Source organism: Nestor notabilis, unplaced genomic scaffold (assembly GCF_000696875.1).
Source record: "Nestor notabilis isolate BGI_N333 unplaced genomic scaffold, ASM69687v1 scaffold13551, whole genome shotgun sequence".
NCBI lineage: Eukaryota > Metazoa > Chordata > Aves > Psittaciformes > Psittacidae > Nestor > Nestor notabilis.
This window is the reverse complement of record NW_009915240.1, coordinates 27,407-38,492: the sequence shown is the minus strand read 5'-3', so window position 1 is coordinate 38,492 and position 11,086 is coordinate 27,407. Positions and strand designations below refer to the sequence as shown.

At 37.1% G+C, this 11,086-nt stretch overlaps 1 protein-coding gene across 1 annotated transcript in view; it reads right to left on the bottom strand.

Moving 5' to 3' along the window:
* Nucleotides 1–564: 564 nt before the first annotated feature.
* LOC104413127 (echinoderm microtubule-associated protein-like 5) overlaps nt 565–11,086 on the bottom strand; it is a gene marked incomplete at both ends in the record, with an annotated part of 36,739 nt that continues 26,217 nt past the window's right edge. Inside the window, 8 exons of the mRNA XM_010024045.1 lie at nt 565–668; nt 1,572–1,734; nt 2,990–3,162; nt 3,372–3,560; nt 4,052–4,166; nt 6,932–7,089; nt 8,008–8,216; nt 9,513–9,686. Of these exons, the coding sequence (XP_010022347.1) occupies nt 565–668; nt 1,572–1,734; nt 2,990–3,162; nt 3,372–3,560; nt 4,052–4,166; nt 6,932–7,089; nt 8,008–8,216; nt 9,513–9,686 (1,285 nt within the window). The remainder of the gene's footprint in view (nt 669–1,571; nt 1,735–2,989; nt 3,163–3,371; nt 3,561–4,051; nt 4,167–6,931; nt 7,090–8,007; nt 8,217–9,512; nt 9,687–11,086) is intronic.

Below are 11,086 nucleotides of genomic sequence, written 5' to 3'. Positions count from 1 at the left end.
AATAAAAGTAAGATATGGTAATTTCTAAGTCTGTTTTAAATGAAATATAACAACTTTAAGGTATTTAAAAGTATTTTTGTGTATCTTTTAACATGCAAATGTTAATAGCAACTTTAATGCACAGATACCATTAGTGTAATACTGTAAATAATCTCTGAATCATCACAGTCTTGTATTGTCTTTTCATGTTTTGATATGTTCTAATATTACTTGTAGTCTAATTCCTATGTTGCCATTCTGAAGCAAAAATTCCAGGTATTTGTACAGTGCCATGAAGAACTACTGAGGCTGCTAGAGATCTAGCAAAGGAAGCCAGAGATAAACAGCAAATAGAGAGACATATGTTGGAGAGATCAGTTGTTATCGAATGGCCTCACCAGCCAAATTCATATTCTATATACTGTCTTTTGCTGTACTGTACTTAACTGATCTGCTGCCAGAGCAGATGGGTGCATTAAAAGAATTATCTGGCTGAATGAAGGGTTGAAATATGCTTTCAAACAGTAGGTGCTTTTCCTGGAAGTTACAAGTGTTTTAACAGGTGTAAATGTGTGAATCATTTACCTTGTCCAAGTCGCCCATGTTATTCTGTCAATCACAGCCTGGTCCACAAGCTGTTTTCCTGAAGGCACTTCATAGACTTGCCTTTTGTAAGACCCAGTAGAGACCTTTGAGTTGACCACAGACAATTTAGAATACATAAAATTGTTTGAAAAGATGAAAACATAAATCTAAAGGGCTTTAAAAAGCATTTTCTTGATAGTTATCTTTTACTTTGTGACTTAGCTACTAATAAACTTGCTCAATGAACTGAAAATTCTCAAAAATCTATACAAGCCTAAAGCAACAATGAGAAAGCGTAAGATATCTTGAATTTTAAAGTACCTAATTGATAAAAAAATAATTGAAACATCTCACATTCTGCATATTAATTATATATAGAGAGAGAGAGATAGTGTGTGCATTAGTATGTGTGTGTGTGTAAATAAATAAGGCAAAATAAACTCCTATCTTTAAAACTGACATAAAGGTATTCCTCTTAGCCTGTAAATGTTGATTTGATAAAGAAGCTTATTCCTCCTCCTAGATGCGAACAAAATATAGAAAGCAAAGCATGTCTATTTTATTTTGTTTTTAAGAAATGTCTTAAGCCCTGCAGCTGGGAGTTGTAACACCATGATTCTGGTGCTGCCCCAGCAAGGCTAGCACCAAAACGGTGTGTAATGCTACCGTTTTGGTCAGGGATATGAAGAATTCCCATGTCCCTGGGGCTTACAGAACAATAGACTACTTTTTTAAGACAGCCCATCAGCCTCACAGGGGTAGAAAGCCTGTGAGGCACATTACAGTAATTTTGAAATCTGTTTCTCATTTCTGTGCCTATTTCTTGCAGTTAATATCTAGGATAACTATTTTCATCATCCACTGAGCACTACAACAAACAGCCTAGTGATAGTAACCTACTGAACATTTCATTCCAAAATCTAGCAGTTGTCAAAGGAAAATACTTGCAGAATATCTGTCATGAGTATGTTTTACATTCAGTAAATGGAATAATTAATGACTGATACCTGGAGATAGGAGCTGTCTGCAGAGAAGTCCATTTGGATCACAAAACTTGGGATATCTTTGCAATAGCTGACCCGATTCAGTGTGGGACCCAAGGTCAGATCATAAAAATCCACTGCATTCTCACTGGAACCAACTGCTAAGTAACGAGAATCTGGGCTAAACCTGAAGAGAGAAAAGGGTTTTATGAACATACATTGGCACTTACAACAGATTCTAATAGTTGAGATGCGTGGATTAATTTGCATTTCAAATATCTGCTGTCCAGAATTAAAGGCAGAGTATTTTGTCTGCTAAGCAAAATAGCTTCTGAAATAAATTTTTTCAGGGAACATACATGCAGTAGAATGTAGCAATAATTTTGGTACAATTGTCACATATACGCGAAATGGGAACACTTCCGAATAACTGTTCATTATCAGATCTCATTACCATTTCCATGGTCTAACAACTTTGTGACATGCCCTGATATCTGACTCCTTAATGCTATACTTAGAAAAATGAAATGCTGTCAATGAAGAAAAGCCAGACCTTCCAGATGAAATGTACTGAAAAACAGGTGTAAAATCAAACCTTCCATCTGTCCAATGTATTTTTGCACAGTGGTTTCCTCCTTCCACTTTTTCTTTCTAGTCTTGAAACTCTGCAGCTTCCCGAGCTGAACAAATTCCTCACAGCCCCTTTTGCGTTACTAAGGAAATTTGCTTACTATCATTATCTCTGAGACATATACACTGGGACAGGTTTCTGATTCCAGCAACCCTCTAACTCCTAGCAGGGCTTTCCTGCCTCCCTGCAGCAAGGTCCTTGTTTGCTCGTATTTCTCCCACGCACCCCTCTTTGCTCTCCAGAAGCTTCCCTTAGCTGATCACAATCAATTTATCTCACAGAAGCAACAGTCTTGTTCTCCTCTCAGGAAATGGAAGCAAAATTTTACTTCTGCTAACTCCTTTCTAACAAAACACACCAAAGAGCAAACTGATAGGCATTTCCAACGTCTCTCACAATCCAGTCTTCATCTGTAAACTTCTGATCTCATTTTACCTCCTACATATCAACTCACCCGGCTCCTTTTCACACCTTCTCATCTGCCCCCTAATTAGGACTGTCTCTTCCTATTGTCCATTTACTTTCCCTTTCCCTCTTCATTTTAACTAATTCTTGACAATATCATCTGAACCCCCTATGGTACTGCCCAGTTTTTGAGTGATTGTATTCTCATGTCTTCATGTACCTCCTCCTTCCTTTTTATTCCTGGTATCGGAGTAATTACACAAACTCCACAATTCACTTAGTGATTTCAGGACTCTGAAATATCATTGTAATGCTCCTCAGAACACAAACTTGTATTTTTAAAAATCAAAATATTACAGATTTCTAGAACACTACAATAGAAAAAAACCTTATTATATTTTCTGACCTTATATCTTGAATTGCTGATCTTCTGTCCCTTTTCTTCCCCCATATTTTTAGAGAGGTTACAAGCAAGATGATAAATTCTCCATTTTTCATGCCAATAGCTACCATATCACCTTCTGGGCTGTAACAAACAGTACGAGCTGCATGTCCTAAGCTGACTTTGTTCAGCATCTTCTGTGAAGAAATAAAACCACACAAGAGTAAATATTTTTATTTGTTCATACTTCGAAAGTACCTTATACCAACAGATTGGCCCTATCAGACGGATTATTCTCAAAACACATTAAGAAAACAAGTTGCAAGTCTTCAACACCACCGCAAGTCTAGGATTTTTTTTTTATTATTATTTTTTTCCTAAACAACAACTGTCCTCCAACACCTACCTTTTCACCAATATCCCAGAGTCTTACTGTGCCATCTTCTGCAGCAGAAAGGAAAAAATCTCTGGAAGGATGCGTTGCTAGGCCCCAGATTGGTCCATCCATATGACCATTAATTAGAATGTTACACGCAGCGTTTTTCTCTCCAACTTCGATTATTTCAGCATTTCTTGTCCCAACAAGAATTTTCCCCTTGAACAACAGTGAAAGAATTATCTCTGATGTAACACATTAACTACTCATGATAAACAGTAATAAAGATGTAATTCAAAGCTGTAGTTCTGACAGGAAGGTTTGCTGAGATCAAATAATTATTTAATCAAAGATAATTTTGTTCTTAAACTCATCTGTGATTTATTCAAGTACAAAGCTGTATACAAATCACGATGCCAGTTGAATTACTGCTTGTAAGTCAGATATTTGAAGTGTAAAAAGAAAACTGAAAAGAAATAGTTAGTCTTTAATAAAAATATATACAGAATATTATCCTAAGTAAGACTAAAATCTCCCAAAGTAGAATTTTTTTTTCCTGCTGTAGAATCACTTGTAGAAACCTTCTATCTTAACCTTTAATTTCAAATACTAATTATAGGAAAAAGTGGAAGCAATTTACCATATATTTAATGCTATAGAGCAATCCACAAATTCTAAGTGTCATTTTAAAGACATGAGGCTTTTTTTACCTTGCCTCTGCAAACAGAGCGAACACAGTCCGTCATTTGTCCTGTTTCTAGTCTGAAGGCACGGCATCGTTTCAGCTCTTGATCCCATAGCTTAACTGCTCCTCCTTCCTTTGAACTATGAAGAAATCAGGAACATAGCATGAGTGTAATGGCTGGCACAAAAAAAATAGATGATTAATGTATGAAAGAACTGTATTATTTAATATAAAGTTTTATAAATGAGAAATTTCAGTATGTTTTAAATCATTAAAGGCTCCATTCGTTTTTACTGAACACATGATGTTAATATGCTGAGCCTCCTAGCTCAAGAAATACTGACTCAAAGTCCCATCATCCTTCTTCATAGAGCAAGTTGAAAGATGGTCACTGCTAAGCTCAGTCTGAATTAGTATCTCTTAGGAAATTTGCCTTGTCAAAGGAACAGTAAAGTGTTCTAAATAATAAACTGCCGTATTATTAAGACAGGCAGAGATTATAAAAATGTATTTGGGGAAACAGCAAAGATACCAGATACATATTTTACTACTGTGAAATAAACAACAACAACAAAAAGAAAAAACTTTTGTGAAAATTTCACTGGTTTTGGTGCTGTGAAATAAATGACAAAGATATAGTAGAAAAAACGCTCAATGTTAATTGCACAAGATACCCACCTAATCAATATTAATCATGAAAGCTCTAAGTAATTCCCACCCACTTTCAAAGGAACTGATATTTCAGTAAGGAACACATTAAAAGAAGTTTCTAAAAAGAAGATAATGTTTAATGAAACTGTTATAAATACGGCATTTCCAGTTGAGCAGGGACATATTCTACCTGTCTTCATAGAGAAAATAATCTTCCCCAACAGAAAAGAAAATACAATGTTCCATGATATTGAGCTGCCAGTGTTGCAACTTTGATTACTGATTAAACCCTGACAAAGAACTCCAGAAAGTTCAATCACAATTACTGCTTTTGTGCTGTTTTTACTAAAAGAACTGTAAGGTATTATAAATTGTTAGTCCTTGCAATGCAATATTCTCTGCTTCCCAATAGCACTGTTTTCACCTATGATTGGTCATCATACTCAGCGAAAAGATTTCATCAAAAGAGGCTGGAGAACTGCAATTAAGAATGCCAAGGCAGAAGCAAATATGCAATTTTCCTAATTGTAGCTTTTGTTTTGTATACTTTCAATACCCCGTTTTCTCACAGGGGATGAATTATTGTTTCTTACTGTTATTCATTACTATTTCTTTCAGGTCAAACACTAATTATTAAGAGGCTCTGAAAATAAAATCATGATGGTGTTTCATAAATACTAGAAGAAAATATTTCAAGGAGAGGAATAAATTTTCAGTTGGGTGTGGGTATCAACCAGGATCCTTAAGAACTGTTTGAGGAAAAGGTAGTAAGTGGCCCAAGTCCTGCAAAATGGGGCACTATCATGCCATCAGGTGGACTGTATTTCAGCTTAAGGAGGGAAAACTGTAATACAGTCCACCTGAAAAAAAAAAAAAAAGGGCAAAAAAAAAAAGCAGCAGCATGTTGGGTTTTTTTCCCCTCTTATCATTAGCAAGGCACTAAGAAAAAATTTAAATGATTGAAGAGGTATTTTGGTTATAACCCCAGAAACAAAGGATGTTGCTGTACCTTAGATTTGAGAGAAGACAGTTTGCCTCTGCCATCATAGAATCATAGAATGGTTTGGGTTGGAAAGAACTTTAAGATCACCTAGTTCCAACTCCTCTGCCATGGGCAGGGACACCTCGCACTAAACCATGTCTCCCAGGACTCCATCCAGCCTGGCCTTGAACACTGCCAGGGATGGAGCATTCACAACTTCCTTGGGCAACCCATTCCAGTGACTTATAACTGAACAGTTTTTTCCTTTAAAATAAGTTGTGCATTACAATGTTATAATATTTATCATTCATTTATTTAATCACAATTGTGCAAATTACTTGAATTAACAACCTCAGTTCAACTTCAGAAAAAGAAGTAACCACCAAGGACTAGGTAACTTTTTAACGCTTAAAACTGTATTTCAAATTAAATGTTTCGGCCTTCTCTCAAAAGTAATACTGTTGTGATAAATACCACTGAATCATGTAGTAACATAATAACATGATTTCAAGGCTACTTTTGATTATAGTAGTTCAGCCATTTTCAGCGTAAGGAGGGAGAACTGTATCATCTCTTTGATAACTGTGTATTTGTAATAGGAGAAACATTACCTGACTGATGTAATGCAGTATAATTGATCACAGAATCATAGAATGGTTTTGATTGGAAGGGACCTTAAAGCTCATCTACTTCCAACACCCCTGCCATGGGCAGACACCTTCCATTAGACCAGGATGCTCAAAGCCCCATCCAACCTGGTCTTGATCACTTCCAGGAACAAGGCAGCGACAAGTTCTCTGACAATGCAATGTAACTGATAATCCATTCACATAATTTATTTTACACCTGCCTATTACTTTAGCCAAAGTAATGTAAAGTCATCATAAAATGCCTGAAGAAGCTTTCACATGTGCTTTAGAAAGATGACTGTTATCTAGAAAATAAAATCATGAAGAACTACTTGTACAGCACTTAGATTCTGATTCATCCCCCTTGACTTTAGGTACTTAAGGTACCAGGTCAGGATTCTAGTGACTTTAGGCTTTCTCTTTTAATCAATGGAAAAAAATAGGTAATCAAGGTCATGTAGGCTTACCTTCTCTTTGGAGGTGATGGTTACCTTTTTTTCCTACCACCTATTCAGGAATCTGAAAGCGACTACTCTTCTAGTTTTGATGTCTGAACTGCCTACTATTAGATGGGATGAGTCCAAACAATTTTTAAAGAATACATGTGCATGCAGAAAAAAACCCAGAACAAAAGATGACTCACGGCCTTTCTTTGCCTCCTGTAACGATCAAACCATCTCTTAATGTAGTATACATTGTGAAAACCGGTCCATTGTGAGCTTTGGCCACAATTCGTATCAATACATGATCTTTCCAAACACAAACATCTCCACTGATAGTACCTGTAAATGTCAAGTTATTCTGAAAAGGGGAAAAATATATTCATCATCTGATTCTGAGTAAGACAGGAAGAAAACTATTCAGAAATAAAGATCATCACCATTTGCATTTAGGCTAGATTGCTTTTATTTGCTGCTGTAGAAGAGCAAATTGTGGAAGGGGTAATAACAACCTGTAAGGAAAAAAAAATGAGCTACTATATCCTTTCTTGAAGTCTGAAACATGCTTTCTTGTAGCTAATAGGCTCTGCAATACAGGAAGAAAAGCAGCCACAGGGCTATCTGTGTTTTCAGCCTATAAAGTGTGCAAACTGTTGTAAAAAACATAGAAAACCAAGAGCAAAGAAATTGATGGCCCAGGTGAACACAAGTGCTGCTCATACAGAGTACGTCCTGAAATGGCAAAGCCATGGAATTTAGCAATGAGGCCTGCATCTGACAAAAAAAAAAACCCTAAAGCAACGCAAAACAAAATCCTACTGCAGTCATCTAACAGTCACAGATGTTAATGAATGCCCCTGGACAATGCTGTTCTTAGATCACCCATGAATAGTAATGAATACAGATTATAATACAATCACCCCCAGGTGGGCATAAAATTATCCTCATTTCTAGTCTTTGGTTCCTGCAGTACAGTGTCAGTCTTGTTTTACCTGAATTAAATACCAAGCAGCATATTATCTGTCCAAAGCACACACACTTGTTTCTCTTGAAAACATAAAAATCCATAATCTTTTTCTTTTCTGTTCTAAAGAAAGCTGGTATTAGTTCTAACTAGCAGGCAAGTATTAGAAACAGCAAACTGAGTTCAATAAAACAACTGACATACTCACTAGCAGGTTAGAAAAATCTCATCGAAGTAGATAAAGGCAGAAACGTAAAAAAAAAATAAAAAATAATTGCTTGCATGCATTTTAAAAGAGTTTCTTAAGGTACATACCGCTCCAAAGGCTACAGAGAGCATCGTTTGCATTCGGGCATCTTCTATGGAGCTCAGCAGCCCTTTTTTACTGAGAAGAGCTCTTCCAGCCAGTGTCCAGAACCTCACATGTTTTACTCCCACAGAAACAAACTGGGTATCTGAATCTGGTCTGAATTCTGCTACAAATATACGCTGGTTATGACCAGCTCGGCTGGCAATTTTGGCACCTGGCAGAAAGAAAATGGACATTCTGAATTCACTGATGAAAAATACACATTTTTAGTTAAGAAAACACAAGTTATGGCGAATGATGAGTTGCCCAAGACCACACAGGTCAGGAAGCAAAACATAAACTGCTCCTAAATTAAAACTAAATCAAGATACAGATAAAAAAAACCTAACAACCACCATATTTAATAACTCCCTCTAGCGAAGTGTTGCACCTAATGAATTAGTAGGCCAGATCCAAGTAAGTTTCCACCTCTTCTTTAAACTCCTACGACTCCTCTGAAAATCCCAAACTCTGGACAAATTATAAGAGACTAATGAATTACTTCTCTTTAAATTTTGTCCAAGGTTAGAAAACTTTCTACTTGCTGCAGAAAATGCAGAAACTGACTTCGTTCCATATGGTCTTAGATTCAAAGTTAATGCTTTCCCAGTCCCTTCAGAGGTGTTAAAATCAGGCCTTTTGACCCATACGAAGATTCCTCAATCTGATTCCTTAGCTGCCATGATGCATTTGTATCAACTCTGAAGAATGAGTACAAGTACGTTCTGACTAAAACACCAGTGAATTGCTGCGTGGCCTTCTACCACACATCCTTCATGCTACGTAAGATTGTTTAATAGACATTTGACATTGTGTCCAGCTCCACAGGATCTAGCAGGCAAGTTGTGAAGGATCACTTTTTATTAACTTGGTAGCTGTTCTTTAAACTTCTGAGAGATACTAGCTGATCAACAGAAATAGCCAAAGAAAGAGGAAATAAACCCCGAAGATTAGAGAATCGGTTTCATCATCTGGGCATGGTTTTGCCAGACAGAAAGGAGGTGAGGAAAGAAGCTGACCAAATTGCTTTAGCCTAAATCCTGAACTCCAATCAAAGCCCATCTGAAAATATGCAGTATAGCTTAAGACACCAACTATATAGCTGCATAGAGGAGCTATACAGGCATCACATTTCTGCAACTTGCAATTTTGGGGGGATAATTTTAGAAGGACAACAAACTAATCTGTAATCAGACTTTAAAGAAGAACAAGAACAGAGAAGAATTCCAGAAGCAAACCAGATTTTATAAAGAGCTTTTGCCAAGCAGCAAAGAAATGTCTGAAATTAAGAGGATAATTTTCTTTATTCCAACTGGAGACTATCTTGGTTTTTACACAACAGTTCCAAAGGAGATATATTTAACAGTTAGTACAGTTACCTCTTCTATATTTAAGTTACAATTGTTCTTGTCTCAAGCCAACATACCTCTAACAGTACAAACACATTCTACAGAAACAACTGCTTTCTTACCTTCCTGCCACTTCCAAATGGTAATGGTGTGTTCGGGATCCAGCCCTACGGAGAGCAGCAGTTTGCCAGTGGCACTGAAACTGACTGAGCACACGCCCTTTGAATGGTAGCACCGCAGCACCGACAGAGTCTGCTTGTTCATTGCATCCCACACATGAATAGAAGGAGCTGTAGCTACACAGATATAAAAACATAGAAGTAGTATATGTTTTGAAAGTGTCTAATAAATTCTTACTGAAGCAGGTAATATTTTTTAATCAGACAAATCAAACTGTTCCGGGCAGACAGAGGGAAAAAAAGAAAACAAAAAAAAGGAGATTTTGGCCTCCCTTTGGCAACCAATTTAAGGTAAACAGGATCATTAAGTAGGACTAAGAAGTGGGCCTTTGGCCTCCTTACACTGCTGGAGATGAAAACTTTGCTTAACCTGTTACTGGACTTCTGAAGCACAGCACACACAGAGGCTCTGAAAGCAAGCCGTCTTCTTGTTTCCTCCTAAGTAAAACTTAGCTCAACATGCTAACTCAAAAACCTTCGTAAATATTGAGTAGGTCATCAAGAATGTAATTTCTACATAGGGCTTTCGGACAACTGCTAGCTACAGAGAAATTAATTGACACTGCAAGGCCAAAATCTCCTTTTCTACAAAATGGCCATCTGTCTGAATTGCTTGCTCTCTTAGGAGAGTGTCAGCTGAATAATCAGCTTGCTTACTGATGCAGAAGAACTAGGGTATTTATTTTAGTTTGCACTGTTTAGACTGCAAGCTCTTTGCAGTAAGAACCATCTTTCCATGCTATTAATATATGTGATTATATCTATTACAATGACACTTAGGGTTTTTTTCCAAATGCAATGCCCTCTCCAACGATCTTGCAATCCATGTATAGTTTGCAATCTCTAAATAGCATCTAGGGCATTTCCAGGACAGTAAGATTCTCTCTCAAACTTCTTTACTTCTGATCTCTAGTAAATCTGACTGCAGAGTCTGGAGGGCACTGGTTATTGTTGTAGACCCAGATTCATTTAAACTAAATTCTATTTCAGCTCCATGTTTTGTGCTTCTAATCAGCTAAACCTTGCCTCTCAAAGGCAGACACGTGATGGGAAACAGTAGGCACAGGGACCTAGGTAAATTTTAGCAACATGAACCAAAACAGTCTCTAGATAAACCTTCTTCTCTTTCCCACTGGAATTTCCTCTCATGGTACCAACATGCAGTTATTATCACCTTTCTAGAGGTACTACAGCATAGTACAGACATGCCATTAAAACAAAAAGGGCAGGGGTTGGCAACAACTGGCCTATCTCAAAATTTTCAGCAACCTCCTTGCTGTCCTTATGGAAAGCTGAGGGAAGAGAGAGCTTTCTTACGGCTTTGAACTGTTTTTACCTCTTCAGCACTCCCCTTGGTGAAACTGTATTGCCCTTAACCTGTGCACGTCCCCCATAACCATGGCCAAAATTTATCTTTTGGGTGGCAGACAGAAATTTTCACCTAGGTTTTATGAACAAGAACTGACAAAATCTTTCAGAACAAGATTTGCAGGATGGAGAACGTGAACTGTTGAGTC